At 41.3% G+C, this 15,604-nt stretch overlaps 1 protein-coding gene across 5 annotated transcripts in view; it reads left to right on the top strand.

The window, feature by feature from the left end:
• Window positions 1-7,361: 7,361 nt before the first annotated feature.
• Window positions 7,362-15,604, top strand: part of PDXDC1 (pyridoxal dependent decarboxylase domain containing 1) — a 26,358-nt gene continuing 18,115 nt past the window's right edge. For 3 of the 5 annotated variants that reach the window (XR_010621980.1, XM_065732987.1, XM_065732985.1), the window contains exons 1-6: window positions 7,362-7,511; window positions 11,389-11,462; window positions 12,044-12,109; window positions 12,844-12,927; window positions 13,810-13,977; window positions 15,063-15,252. Coding sequence is in view for 4 of the 5 variants with exons in the window: in XM_065732987.1 (XP_065589059.1) it covers window positions 7,491-7,511; window positions 11,389-11,462; window positions 12,044-12,109; window positions 12,844-12,927; window positions 13,810-13,977; window positions 15,063-15,252 (603 nt within the window). In the remaining variant the exon portion in view is untranslated. Of the gene's footprint in view, window positions 7,512-11,388; window positions 11,463-12,043; window positions 12,121-12,843; window positions 12,928-13,809; window positions 13,978-15,062; window positions 15,253-15,604 lie in introns of those variants that run through there. The other 2 variants (XM_065732986.1, XM_065732988.1) reach the window with 2 other exon arrangements.

The raw sequence follows: 15,604 nt of genomic DNA, 5'->3' as shown, positions 1-15,604 counted from the left end.
GGGTAGCCCATCTTCACGGCAGCAAGGATTTCAGGGGCGGGTGTCACTCCTCTCTCCCACCTTCTGGCGGTGAGGTATTACACCGGGGCTCCTTCGTTCACTCTTGGTACTTATGTTGGATGGACCTGGAGGCTCGTCGGGGTGATGATGGTAAAATTCAGAATTTATTTCTTTGAAATATATCTATCACTAAATCGGGGATCCCACTTTTAGCTTTCGAGCTGCCGCCTTCCGGTTCAGGACCGGAGCAGTCAGCTCGCGCTGCCCCTCCCAACAGGGCTGACACATACGCCTAGGAGCCCTCCCTTTTCCAGCAGTGAACTTACCACAACTCTTTACAAATTTCACAACAGGAGCAAGCAATAAGTGACAATTGCAATTTAGTCATTTACAGATCACCCCTATATCATTATGTCTTGTGTTATTTTAGTTTTCCCTATAGGGTTAACATGCAAACCCTTCTAGATATTTACTCAGTCAATCCCTACAGCTGTGCATCAGTTATATTCAGGGCAAATTTGGTAGACTGATCTCACTTAAAGTTCCATCAAACATTTGTCCTTCAAGTTTTAGGAAATGACTTTCATTCTTCTCTATACATAAACACAAATTCCTTTCCCACACTTAACGACTTTCCATAAGTAATACACAATTAATGACAAAATTAATGCTATCACAAACCCTATTAAACACTGTACAGCGAAGGGTAGGTGTTCAACCCATGCCCCAATCATTTTGCTTCTTCAGGTAGATTGAGATTTCTTCATCAAAGAGATTATATTGGTCTTCTTCGATTGTTCACAGAGGTCCCTGTGATGAAACAAATTCCCCAGATTAAGTTTTGTTTATTTCGATTTTCTGGACAACTTTATCTTCAGATCCCCTGCTGGGCTAGTGACTTCCCATTCATTGTTTTCTACTGGACCTTTAACACGACTGGCGTGTGTCCATCCTTTTTCTGCAGTTCGAACTGCCGTATTAGTGGTTAAGAGTACTAAATAGGATCCCTCCCAACGGGGTTGTAAAGTGGCTTCTTTCCATGATTTTATAAGAACCCAATCTCCTGGTTTAATCTGATGTAGTTTAATATCAAGAGGAGGTCTTTGGGTTATTTGACCTCTTTCCCACAACTCTTGTCTATATTTCATTAATTCACTGATATAGGTATTAATGGTCTTATCCAAGATATTTGGATGATCATTAGGAACTCCTGCATCATAAGGCATTCCATATAACATTTCGAAAGGAGATATTCCAATATCGGCCCTAGGTTGTGCCCTAATATTTAACAATGCTAAAGGGATACATTTTATCCATGAGAGTTTAGTTTCTAGTGTCAGTTTTGCCAATTGCTCTTTCAACTCTCCATTCATCCGTTCCACACGCCCCGAGCTTTGGGGATGCCAAGGAGTGTGTTCTTCCCACTTTATTCCCAGGGCTTCCGTCAAGTTCTTTATAATTTTAGATGTAAAGTGGGGACCTTGATCAGAGTCAATGACCTCAGTGACTCCGTATCTAGGGATTATTTGTTCTAAAAGGATCTTCGCAACAGTCTGTGCAGTCGCTCTAGAGGTAGGGAAAGCCTCAATGAAATGAGTGAGGTGGTCTATAATAACTAAAATATATTTGTAGTGTCCTACTTTGGGGAGTTCTGTAAAGTCAATTTGGACTCGAGAAAATGGTCTTACCGCTAGGGGTCTTCCACCCATAGGTACCCGTCTTTGTACAGCTCTATTGATCTTTAGGCATGTAGGGCTTCCTTGGGTAATTTTCTTTGCTAAGTCGTGGAGACCTATAGCCATATACTCGGTGGCGAAGTGGTCTACCAGACCCTGGCTTCCCCAGTGAGTTTGTTTATGTAAGTTAGTTAGGATATTAAAAGCTATCGATTTTGGTAGAACTTCTCTTCCATCTGATAGATACCATTTCCCTTCCTCGCTCTTAGTTACTTCCATTTGAGTAAGTTTCTGTTCTTCCTTAGGAGTGAACACGAAAGGTGCTATCTTTGATTCTGTATATTGTGGTTTATCTTTTGTTAGCACTAATACACGCAATGCAGCTTGTTTAGCCTCTTGGTCTGCCATGTTGTTTCCCCACGTTTTATAGTTAATTCCTTTTTGATGCCCCCTTACATGTACTACAGCTATTTTAAGCGGTCCCCTTAATGCCTGCAAAACTTCCCTTATTAGCTCCTGATGTACTAAGTCTTTTCCCTGGGAGTTAATTAATCCTCTTTCTTCCCAGATTTTTCCAAAAGTATGTACTACTCCATAGCTATATTTAGAATCGGTATATATTGTTCCTGATTTTCCCTCCAATCTTCTTAAGGCTTGCAGAACCGCATATAGCTCACAGACCTGTGCCGACCAGGAGGGGCTCAATGGTCCAGATTCCAGTACCTTTAAGGTTCTCCCGTTTATTAGTGCATATCCTGATTTCCTTTTTCCATCTATCACCCTGGAGGACCCGTCTACAAAGATCCTTTCTCCCTCATCTAATTCTTCCTCCTCTATGTCCGGTCTAATCTTCGTCTGATTCTCAATAGTTTGAAGGCAATTATGTAATAATTGTGATTCCTCGGGTCTGCCATATAAAAATTGTGCAGGATTTTGTAAATTAGTAGTTTATAGGGTTAAATTTGGTGCTTCTAGCAAAATACCCTCATATTTCAGTAAACGAGAATCTGAGATCCACTTTTCAGCTTTCTGTTGTAAAACATTCCGGATATTATGGGGGGACAACACCCTTATGTCGCTGTTAAAGGTAATTTTTCTGGCCTCTTCTACCAATAAAGCACATCCTACTATTGCCTGCAGGCAAGTGGGACATCCCCTACTCACTGGATCTAATAATTTTGAAAAGTACCCTATGGGCTTTTTCTTTCCAGCCCATTCCTGAGTCAGGACTCCATATACTGTATCATCGTCTATATTGACAAACAAATAGAAAGGTCTCTTAAGATCAGGGAAACTTAAAACCGGGGCATTGACTAGATCTTCTCGCAATGCCTGCCACTTTCCCTCGTCATCTTCACCCCAAGTTATCCTTCCCTCGAGGGTTAACTTTTGATATAAAAATTTTACTTTCTTACTATAGTTCTCAATCCGTTGCCTACAATATCCCACTAATCCTAAAATCTGCCTTATTTGTCTTTTACTCTAGGGGGGGTGGCAGGGACGATATTCCTCTTATTCTTTCTGGATCTATCTTCTTTTCCCCCTTAGCAATATAGTGACCTAAATATCTGACTTCTTCTTCTACAAACTGTAATTTTGTCTTTGAGACTTTGAGGCCTTTTGACCCTAGAAAATTAAGGAGTTTAACACTTTCTCCCCTAACCTGTTCCTCCTCTTTTCCCGCAACCAACAGATCATCAACATACTGGATAAGAGTAATTTCTGGAGCTGGTTGATATTCTTGCAAAATTTGTTCTAGGGCCTGCCCGAACAGATTTGGGGACTCGGTAAAGCCCTGTGGTAGTACTGTCCACCTCAGCTGCTGTTTTCTCCCTGTGTCCGGGTCTTCCCATTCAAATGCGAAATAATCCCGGCAAGACTCATCTAGAGGGCAAGTCCAAAATGCATCTTTCAAATCAATTACACTATACCATAGGTTTTCAGGGCTTAATTTACTCAATAAGGTATAAGGATTAGCAACTACAGAAAAGCGAGATATTGTCCTCTTATTTATTTCCCGTAAATCATGTACCAAACGATAGGTACCATTAGGTTTCTTTACTGGCAATATGGGAGTGTTGAATGGGGACATGCAAGGTTCCAATAACCCCTGCTTTATAAGTCTCTCTATTTCTGGTTTTAGGCCTCTCCTTCCCTTCAATGAAATGGGGTACTGTTTTACTTTTATAGGAATTTCAGGGTCTCTAAGTTTAACTGAAAAAGGAGGTATTTCCAAACGCCCCACACTTTCGATTGTATACCATACTTCAGGGTTAATCCTCTCTTCATCCTCCACCCTTAAAGGGCAAAGTTTAATCTTGGGGAATGGCTTCAGGAGCACGGAGGTCCTGGCAATATGTATGAGCATAGCTTGCATGGTAGCACAGACTACATATTCATGGAAAAGTACTAGATGTTGATAGGAGGTCACGATGCCCCTGGGCCAAGTGATAAACAGCTCAGGGCGGACAAGAACTGCTGCAGCTGAGCAACCCAAGCTGCCAAGACATCTATGGGAAACTTATGTGATTATGTTATTCACCCTGCTTTCAGTGAAGAAGGCTTCACAGGGTTGCTGATAATTGTAACTATAGGTATTTTTAGAATAAGCTGTCCTTGGTAGTCTAGTCTGTTTAGCTTTCCTTTGGGCACTGTGTTATGCGCTGGCCACGCTGATACGGCACTCAGGGGAAAGTACACTGTGTGAACCTAGAGAAAAGCAGAAGCAGGAGATGGTCTGTGGCGAGTGGGAGAGGAAAAGTGCACTTTGAACAGGGGACGCCCTGCCAGTACTGCCTTTCACACCCTCTGCCGATGCATTCCTGTTTGGATTTCTTAGGATTAGGATGATATCAAGAGTTACCTCCCTCAGGATGGTTTCTCACTGCTGTTAATTGTTGGGAACTGCTTAAAGTTGTTTTTTTTCTCTGAGGCTCTCAGCCAATGATTGTGTGCCATTCTCTGTACGCCCCTGTCTTAAACACTATAAGAATAAGGCTGTCCGGGTAATAAATGAAAGCTTGATCACTCATATTGAGTTTTTGTCATGCTTCCCCGCTAGAGAGCAATCAATCCGGACCCGGAATTCCGCGACATTAATCCTTATTTCCCTGTTCTTTACTTCCAAGCTTATCCCCAGTTCTATAATTAGATCTCGTCCCAACAAATTGAATTCAGCTTCTGGTACAATTAGAAAATCTCCCAATCCTATCTTAGATTCTGTTTCTATTTTTACATTTTTAACAACCCCTACCTTAAAGGGTTCTCCCTTAGCTCCTACTACTAGGGCTGTTTCTCTGGACAATTTACATCCAGAGGGTAGTTGTTGTATGGTGGATTTCTCAGCCCCCGAGTCCACTAAAAATTCTATTTCTTCTTGTTGGGGACCTATCTTTAATTTTATCAAGGGCTCATGGTGTTTCTGGGTCCCCAAAAGGTAAAGCCCCTGACCTCCCTAGTCTTCTACACAATAATAAATCATCTTGGCTTTACTCTTATTTCCTGTCCCAGGATAATACCTCCACATTTCTAACCTGAATGCTAGAGGAGAATCCTTCGGGACTGGAGGACGTTTCATGGCTACAGGAACCTTGCTTTTTCCCTGTCCCATCTTCCGGAGTGCCTTCACTCAGCCGTGTGTGCGTTCCACTCGCTTCCCCTCGTTCGTGGCTCACGCCTTCGCAGGCAATGAGAACCGCACTACTAGAGGGTCCACACTCGCTTGGGTTAGTCCGAGCTACCGGCCCCCTCTCACACACACACACCACTCGTCACACTCCGGGAAACCCGACCCCGACCGAACGGAAAACCCCTGCCAAAACGGCAGTTACTTACGCGTCCCGCGTCTTCATCCGGACTTCTGTGCACAAAATTTATGGGGTCGACCGGTCCTGTCTTGCCTTTTTGCTCATAAATTTCGGATCGTCGGTAGGAGTGAGGCAGGGAATCAAGAGTGGGGCCGCCAATTCCGGCGGGGCGCCTCCCCAACCCTCAGAACCCGGCCATTATTCCTATCCGAGTCACGGCACCAATTGTTATAAATAGATTCAACGGACTAGGAATCAAAAATTCAATTATTGAATTTTATTAATCAAATTGAGCAAAGAGCAAAGAGGCAATGCAGCGCTGGGTGACAGGGGACTCTGCGTTCCACCAACTGTCGCAACAATTGAACCAATACCCGATCCTTTTATACAGTCCGTCTTCCGTATATGTGTCCTTGATCCAGTTGTTGTTAGAGGGTCTTCTTCTGCCTCCCGGTGGTCGTATGGGTTGAAGTAAGTATTCTTCCTCCATATCTTCCTCTTGACCTTGTCTGGTGGTTTTTCCTTCTCTGGTATGTTATTCATATGAACAAATCTCATTGGTTAATTGCATAATCACTAGTCCTTGAGCACTTGAGCGTGTTTAGGCTAGCTCCCGGTTTTTGTGCAAGTTTTGTGTTTTCACAAGCTAGGCTTCTTTATAGTAGTGTCTATCCTTTGTGGCAAGTGTTTTCACAAGCTAAGCTTCTTTATACGTTACATGCTAAATCACAAACTACAGTTACTTATTTACAGGTTCCTTCCCTCTTACCACGAACAAAAACATTACTTTCTCACATGCATTACTTCCTGGAGGTGTAATAGCAATAAAGATGGGCGGAATCGCTCTACAGAGCGGTCATAATTCGGAGATGTCACTTCCGCATTGCTGCGCGCATGCGTTGTGGTCCCTGTTGCACAAAATATGGACAGCGGTAGTTCTTTGTATTGGCCACGCGGTGGCAGCAGAGACCGTAGAAAGAACTCCGATGAATCTGAAGCGGTCCGGCAGCACAGCTCCTCGCGTTCCGTTCTCTTTCTTTTGGTAACGGGAGGACGCAGTCAGAAGAAGGGTGAGAAAATGAAATAAGATGAAGAAAACCAAGGAACATTCCTCCAAACCCGGGAATCCTGCGCTAAGTGCTTATGAACATCTGTAAAAGCGGTCTAATTCATGTTGTCATGCTTTTTTTTTTCCTTAACCCCAGCGTTTACTACATTGTTTTCAAACCTTCAAGCACCAAATTCTATCTACCAAGCAAATTTAATAATAATGAAATGAGAGCATTGTTGCTACGCCAGGGGAAGCGGCGTAACACGCGCCATAGCAGCGTCCCGGCCATCGTTCGTTATCCGCCGCTGAGCGGGGTATGTGACCAGGGCCGATGCGTACGGGAGAAGGCACGGGCAGAGAGCGCGTTGCCTTCAGCCCGCGGGGGCCCTCGGCTCGTGAAAAGAAGGGTTGCTGGTAAAAGGGTGCATCGCGCAGAAGGGTTACTAGCAGGAAGCGGAGCTTTGCCGCCTGTATCTGTGACTACATCGTGACAACGCTCGGTGCTGGCGAGAAACGGCTGCGAAGCACTCGGAGAACTGCTAAACCCGCGCCGTCCTGGCAGCCAACAGACTCAGCGCTGAGCGCGGGGCTGCGATGAAACCCCCCGCGAGCTCTCCAACGCAACGCAATTCCCATCTCAGGACGCGCTCATTGCGCACGCGCCGGAACCCGTCCTCTGCCCGGACCCGCCCCGGCACTGTTCCACCAGCCGGAGAGGGGGAGAAGCGGAGGAGGACTCTGTGCTTTCCGCAGCGCGGCGCGCTCCCCGCCTCAGCTGCTCCCCACCCTGCTGCGGCAGTGGTCTGTGCCGCGCGCGGGCGGCCGGCTGCGGGGCGTGCCGGCGCCGTTCCCCAGGTGTGTGCCGCGGCCTCGTCAGCGCTGCCAGCGTGGAGCCGGCCTGGGCCGAGGCGGAAGTTTCCGGCGGGGAGGCGGCGTGCAGTTGCGACCCCGCCGGCTATGGATGCAACTCTCGAGAAGGTTTGTGGGGACGGCTGCCGAGGCGGGGCCGGGCCGGGACAACTGCGAGCGGTTGCAGGGCGGACGGCCCAAAGGGGAGAGCGGGCCGCGGCGGTCGCGTCGTGTGATGGGGCGGGAGCCGAGCGGAGGGAGCCGGTGGCTGGTGAGAGCTCGGGATTCGTTGGCGCCTGGGCAGCGGCCGTGGCCGCGCTCCGTCGGCACTTTACGCCCGGTTTGTGCTGAGCGAGTCAGAGGAACTCTAGCGGGGTCCTCCGGCGCTGCCGCTGCACGGCCGTGCTCGGCGAAACGCTTTGGGAACGCTTCTTCTTTAAAAGATGATTTTCAGGGAATGTCAGGCTACGGCGGGAGGATATTTGACTTCTCTCTTTCTTTCTTTCTTTTTTTTTTAATTGTCATTTTATCCTGGAGGTGTTTGCAGCTCCGAGTTTGCTCTCCTGTATCCAGTACTGTATGAAACAAATATTGATTCTGTTATAGCGTTACTGAAAACATTTGTTTTGTTGTAGACACTGTGAATCACTGGGAGTCAAGTGTTTACCAAGGACCTGCTGCACTTGTGCTGGCTTTTACTGCACCCACTTTGCTTCCTGTGGTTGCTCATACCTGGCTCTGTGCCAGTTACTATCTTTGAGACAGTGTCTATTTGAAATAATTTATTTTTTATGCACTTGCACTTTTTATGCGCTTGAGATGTTAGTGTATCCTTCCCCTTTATGTATTTCGCTGTACTCAGTGTGTTCAGTTCTATGCAATATTTGGAATCAGCTAGACAGGTGTGAATGGGATGCGCCATTGTAAAATGAGTAAAAAGAGAATTTGGAAAGGCTCTTCCTAATGTAGTTAGTGAGTTGGTAGAAGAATGTTCAGCTGTATTAAATGCAAATGAAAAATACAATACTTGAGACTTGGCTTTCACAGGCTTTGAAAATTTTAGACCTCTTTACTGGTGCTAGCAAAAATCACAGTGGCTGCTGCTTTTTTCAGATGGCTTAGTGAAATAACACCTGACTGAGCATAGCAGTTTGGAGTATGGTCTTCGTTGTGCTTAAGCCCAGTTAACGTTAAAGAAAAAATGTTGATACTCTGCTGCCAGAATTCTTGTAAGCTTCCTTGGGCTAGGTCATTGTAAGCAAAGAAAATGCAATGCAAGAATTAAATGCTTAAATTTCTTAATTAAGTCTATCTTTGATTACTTGAATTGTTGATGTAAGCTGTAGTTTGTAAACAATGGCAATTCAGTACTAACGTGCTTGATGGTGGTGTTGACGCACTGGAACAGGCTTCCCAGAAAGGTTGTGGGTGCCCCATCCTTGGAGGCATTTAAGGCCAGGCTGGATATGGCTCTGGGCAGCCTGGGCTAGTGGTTGGCGATTCTCCCTGTGGCAGGGGGGTTGAAACGAGATGATTTTTCAGGTCCTTTTCAACCTGGACCTTTCTGTGATTCTAGAATTCTATGATACGATTATCATATTCAGTATATGCAAGTAAATAACTATCTGTAAACAGTTGCCATTTGTTTCACTTTTTTTTTTTTATCATGGTTTTGTCCTTGGATGATAAAAACTGTGGTCCTCTATGTAATAGCACAGTCAGTTATTGTCTTTTTTACTGTCTCTTAGTACCCATTTGTGGTAGCTCTTGATCACTGTAAATCGATAGTCTGCATTTTATTTGATCTCGTGCATGTGTGTAAAAAGTGTTCTTCCTAAATCAATTCGTAATTCATCCAAGTTGGGATATGTTTATTCCCAGAGAACTTGCATCTACTTATCTTTTGCCCGTTTGAACAGTATTGAAATACATCTGGGTACCTTTTATTTGAGCCATGAATTCTTTCCTTTTTATATACTTAAAGATATAGCTTACTAGAATATCAGTGATAAGTACTTTTATGCCTTGTGTTAAAATTCATCAATAAAGAAGGCATTTTTGTAGGATCACGTAACTAGCGGGAAGGCAGGGTGACATCAAGTGACCACATGTATTAGTTTCATGCAGATTAAGTGATATAAGTAGAATATATGTTTATTGAGAATTGAAAACATTTTGTGATGGGGTTGTGAGGAAAACTTGTAGATTGACACACAGGTATGCACGCCAGTGTCTTGTAGCTTTAATTTTGCAGATGAACTCTTTAATCAGCAGACATAGGTTGGTTTTTTGTTATATTTTTTTTTCCTAGTGTGTGAACACTGTTGGCGTGAGTTTTATTTTCTTATTGAAATTCAGAAATCTTCTGAATGATGATACCTTTAACATTCTTTGGAAGCTTCTAGATGCCCTGTGATCCTTAAATGAATACTCCTGGCTATCTCTCTTGAATCAGTATGACCAGATGTCTTGGGTTAATGTTCTTAAAGGACAGTTTTTCAGAGCAAAAGCAGTTCTTCAGAAAGTAAAACTTGTTTTTGAACTTGATACCCGGTTCATGAGAAATAGGTTCAACAGTTGTGGAAGTTCTTCTGTCCCCGACAGGTGCCTTAACAAGTATCTGTTGTTACCTCTCTTCCGCATGGAGTTCATTATTTTTTTTGACCTGTTATGTGCGGCTAGAGGGCTGCAGTTGCTGGAAGAGAAGCCTTTTCTGTGGCTTTGTATTTACTTAGATAATAGCAGGTCAGTTTTAACGTGTAGTCTCTCTCTGATAAGATTAATAATTGATTTGAAGTTACTAGAAGTAGGAAAAGAAATAAGTTTACAAGACCATTTGGTTTAGCTGGTTTCCCATCTGCTTTGAAAACTACCATTCTGAAAGTTAAACAGGGAAAACCCAAATGAAGAAATGACAGGGAATGCTGGAACACTGCCATCTTATTTCTAACTTTGCTGGTGCAGTCTTAAGTTATATCTTCTTGCTTTTCATTGGTATGAGAAAAGCTGACTTTTTTGTCTTTTTTTGGTGTGGAGACCTGAGTTCTCAGGTGACGGTAAAGAATTTATAAATGAGATTTGCCACTGAAAGACTTGTATTTAAGATGCTATTACATTTTCTGTTCTCTATAGAAGAATTATGGTGTCCCTTAGCATATTTTTTTTCAGTAGGATGACGTGTGAGTTTTGTATTTAAGAGAATAATTGATGTTTTATTTGTAGGGAAGAATGGTTAAGAAAAAAATCATTCAGTTGGGCTGAAATGGCACCTATTTAGTTTTTGTTGTTGTTAAAACGTTATAGCAAGGGCTTGCTTGAACACCTTGTGTTTCTACTTTTTTTTCCCTCTGATGCTTGTTCTTTCATTCTTCATCAGAATTTAAAAGAGATATGTAGAGATTTCAGAGGATTTTGAAACAGTTCTGACTTTTTGTGGTGTTACTGTAAAGCAGTTGATCAGGAAACTCTCTCAGAAAGACTCAAACTGAATTGTTAGAAAGTAGACATTCTTTAATAACAGCCCTGGGTACCTGGGGGATACTCTATTCCTGTCATGCATAGTTTGCACAAAAAGGTCTTCAGTTTATATACATTCAGAGGTGTTCTCAGAGGTACATAAGTATTCCATACAAAGAGTCCTGGAACCTCCCTTATCTATTCCAATACAAAGTCTGGCAGAACCTCCCTTATCTGTTCAATAGGAAGACACAGACCCTTCCTGTTATCTTAACAAACTACAGGGTTGTCCATTAAGGGATTTAACAAGCTGTAAATTTTATCAGTGGAGACAAAATTTGGATCTGTTGATTATAAAATCCATATCACGACCGATTTTTGGTTTGGGCTAGTTATTTTAGGTTAGTTGTATGCTTTAATTTTGTATATTTTGAATTTAGGATATATAACATATCATTACTTCTAAGCAAATACATACTATGTGAGTTTGTAATGAGGATGTTGTGGGAACAGCAGTAAGATAAACAGTGTCCTGTCTTTTCCCTAGCAGATGGTTGACCCTACTCTAGCAGAAATGGGGAAGAATCTGAATGAAGCAATGAAGATGCTAGAAGACAGCCAAAGGTATATACAGAGAATAACAACCACAAAACAGTAGTATTTGTGCTCAGAGAATGCTAATGCTATTGTTATTAAGCAAAATGGTATTTATTTTCCTAGTATTTTAAGGTCATGCAGCAATTCTGAAGCTTACACTATATTTCTTACATAATAGGATTTTTTAAAAACCTATATGTATTTTCTGCTTGCTCTGTAATATTTAAAGCAAATCCAGACTCTGTTTTTCATGTATGGGAGATACTTTCCTGTTATTGTGCAAGTAACTTTTAATGTGTTCATGTAAGAGACTTTAACATTTTCTGTTAAAGAACTCAACAAAATTTAGTACGTCTCTAACTCAGTCTTGGCTAAACTTTGCAGTGTGGAGTCTCCTCTGGAGATATTCAAGACTCACCTCAACACTCCTGTGCAGTCCTGCTGTAGGGAACCTGCTTTAGCAGGGGCTTGATTGGATTGATGATCCACAGAGGTCCCTTCCGCTCCCTACACTTCTTTGAGTCTGTGATTCTTTTTTGGTCTCATCTGATTTATTAAACTGTTTTCAGTGAAATAAGTTGCAAACATAGGAGTGTATTTTCTCTTAGAAAAGTGGAGGAGGAAAATGAAAAGAAATATGCACGGAAGGATATTCCTGGACCCCTGCAAGGCAGGTAGGCAACAAGTTTATATACTTATTTTATTGTTTTTTATTATATTTAATTATTATATTTAATAATATACTAATGTTATTTTATGATATATCTAGAACTGTTATAATACTTATGATACATATAACACCTCTGAAGGTTTACCAGTTCAGGTTTTGGAAGAACTTTTGTGACTTTTTCCGTAGTCATAAAGGTAGAAAGATTACTTGTCCTAGGTTACTGAAATCTTGAACTTATGTAAAAAAAAAAAAAAAAAAAAAAAGGAACATTGGTGCCTATAGCTGTGATTAAGACTAAATGTATGCGTACCTGTATATAGGATAAAGACTCACTAGAACAGACAGATAGTGCATTAATAACTGAAAGTGATAAGGTAGAAAGCTTTAAAAACAAATAAAAAGATTCCATCTGGCACATCCATTTTAAAAATCATATGCAGCTTTTCTGCATATGGCGGAAAAAATAAGGGCATCTGAAAACCAAGATTTAAACTTGTACTCTTTATTCTGGAAGAGAAAATGTTTACTTCAGAAAACAATGCAAAATTGATATAAGTCTTTAATGTACATAAAGTAAATTTCTTTTGTATTGGAGTTAATGAAATAGTTTTTTCAAAGAATGAAAAGCAATTTGAAATGTCAGTATGTCTTAAATGGCTTCCTTGCTAGACAGTGGTGCTTACTTTGTTGTTGTTTTTAATGTTTGGTGTTTTTTGTTTTCCCTCACTGGCACACCAGCGGCCAGGATATGGTGAGCATACTTCAGTTAGTTCAGAACCTAATGCATGGTGAGGAGGAAGAGGAGTCTTCACAGGCCTACCGGTAAAATCAATATGAATATTTGTATGAGAAAGATACCTGGTTCTGTTTTACTCCGTGAGTATTACAAAACTCACACTTTAAAATGCTTCAGTGTGTAAAAATAGCATGCAACCGTGTGCCTTTTCTTATGGCTATTTACTTACATTCACTAGTGAAGTAGAATAATGCACTAGTCTTGGCTTTCTTAAAATTATAAAGCCTTAAATGAGTTAGGGCTCTTGTTAAACTGAATTGTGGAAAGGAATTGTTTCTGATTTGACAGCTCTTTTTGCTTTTTCCCTTCTGAAAGTTGTATCAAGTCTGAAAGTCTTTCGTATCTTTGAATATCAGCAAGCTCCACATGGAGAAGGTAGTAAAATTTTTTAAAAGAAGGTGTTCATTTTCCTGTAAAATGGAAATTATGCTAATTTATCTGTAGACGATTATTGAAAGTTAACAATTGAAATACAGTCTGGAGAAGAAAAAACAAACACAAAAAACAGAGCTAATGAAAGCTGTGCCTCTAACTCTCTTTATACTAAGTTTCCTGCATTTTCTTAGCTTAAGGACAGAAAAGTATTTGTTTAATGAACATTCAAGTCACAATGCAGATAAGGTGCTTAGTTCCAGCTGATTTTAATAAACCTTCAGTTAGTATAAGGTTTTAATTGGAATGGTTAAAAAAGAAGCTGAAGTGTTAAATGTGGCTAAGCCAAGTAAGGCACAAATGTTCTTTATACTAGCATCTTAGTGTGTTAATATGCAACAGTGGGAGGATGACTGGTATACTGTATTTCTCTCTGATAAATATTTAAAATTCCATGTCAGCAAATTCTACCACTACAGCAAAAACATACAAACATATAATTACTGTAATATTCACGATTAATATTTAATTGTCAGTTTCTCTGTTGTGGCTTGCAGACTTCAAAATGTTGGTGAGCAGGGTCACATGGCACTACTGGGACATAGTTTGGCTGCCTATATATCGGTGCTGGACAGGGAAAGACTGAGAAAGCTCACAACAAGGATCCTTTCTGATACTACTCTCTGGCTCTGCCGGCTTTTCAGGTGAGTTTCTGTGAAGAACTTACATAAGACTACACAGTAGTAATTGTTTAAAAATGTGTGATTTCAGCAAAAGAAGCCCCTGTCACACTTTCGCAAGTATTCTTTGAAAGGTCTTAAACACATCTCTTTTTTTAAAAGATGCTTAACAGCAGGTACTAGTTAGTAATATGGTTGCCATAAAAATCCTGTTATGATGGCTATATGGAAGAGTTAAGGACCAAAGTACAGTTGCAGACATGTGAGTGGTTGGTCATTTAGTTGAATTCTTGTTGCTTGAGGCGTATGTTTGCAAGGTCTGAAGTACTTCAGCCCTTTGAAATATGTATTCAGTAAACTTCTCCTTTACTCTTCTTGAGTCTAGTTCATTTTTCTTGGTGTGGCAGGTAATACTAAAGGTAAAGCTTAGAATACAGAGACACCTTTCATAAATGGTTGATTCATCATATGGCGTAAATATAACGTTCCACAAGAGAAGATTAATGGAAATAGTCTGTGTTTGGGAGGTTGTTAAAAGTAGGAAGGGACTCACTGATTAGAAGTTCCTTTTCTCTTCATGAAGCAAAATAAATCAATAAAAATCCCATTTTATCACTCAAAGAAATCTTTCAAAAAGTCTTGCTAGTATGCTGAGAAGTGTGTTACTGTTGTGTGTGTAGTGTATGCAAGATGAAATGCTTAAGAAAAAAAAGCTCATGTAAATCTGTGGACAAATGCTGCTCTTAAATTTTGTAAGACTACACATTTACTTGTTGCACCAAAAAAAGCGAAAGGAAAAATCTCATATGCGAGTTGTTTGTTAGATTTACGTATCTACTGTTTCCACTGTTGCTGTTTGCTGTTGTTCATGACGGTTGAGGGATTGTCTTCAACTGCTTGTGCCTTATCTCCTATTTTTTGCTTGTTTCTTATTAATCTCAGCCTTTCACAACAAAATTTCAGGTTCCTTCTACTGTACTTTATCGTGTTCAGTTGGTAGTTGTATTTTTTGTCCTCACGAGCTCCTTCACTGGTCAGCGCTACTTTAGTTACTAAACTGGCTGTTGTCTGGAGTTTTTTTTGTCATACTTACTCAGCTTTTCTTTCAGGTATGAAAACGGGTCAGCTTATTATCATGAAGATGATCGTGAAGGTCTGCTAAAAATCTGTCGACTTGTTATTCACACACGCTATGAAGACTACACAGTAGAAGGATTTAATGTGCTATGTACTAAGCAGCCTGTTATATACATAAGTTCTGCAGCTAGAACAGGCTTGGGCCAAGCTCTCTGCAATCAGGTAAAAGAAGTCAGCTGGGGCTTTAATGAAACTTAGCTGTCTTCACATTACCTGTTTGAAATCTAGATTTTAAAAAATATATCCAGGCTTCCTGCACGAAACTGGTGCTTTTTACTGTCAGCAGTCTTTCTGGGACCTGTGAAAGTTTCCTCTAAATCTGTGTGTCCATCTGACACATAAGAGCTTCTTCCACATTTTTCCCAATGCCACTCTGTTGAGTTGAATGTATGTTTTCCCAGGCAAGCTCAGCAGTCTCTCTGCAGTTCTCCTGTTTCTTCCATGCATTTGATAGCCATTGTCAGATCAGTATTCCTCACAAGAAGATTGCTCTTATTCTCTTCTCTGCTTTGTC

The sequence above is a fragment of the Cyrtonyx montezumae genome, unplaced genomic scaffold (assembly GCF_038088225.1).
Source record: "Cyrtonyx montezumae isolate F1298 unplaced genomic scaffold, pur_monq_1.0 scaffold_16, whole genome shotgun sequence".
Taxonomy (NCBI): Eukaryota; Metazoa; Chordata; class Aves; order Galliformes; family Odontophoridae; genus Cyrtonyx; species Cyrtonyx montezumae.
Note: the sequence above shows the minus strand (reverse complement) of the source record. Positions and strands in the feature narration are given on the sequence as shown.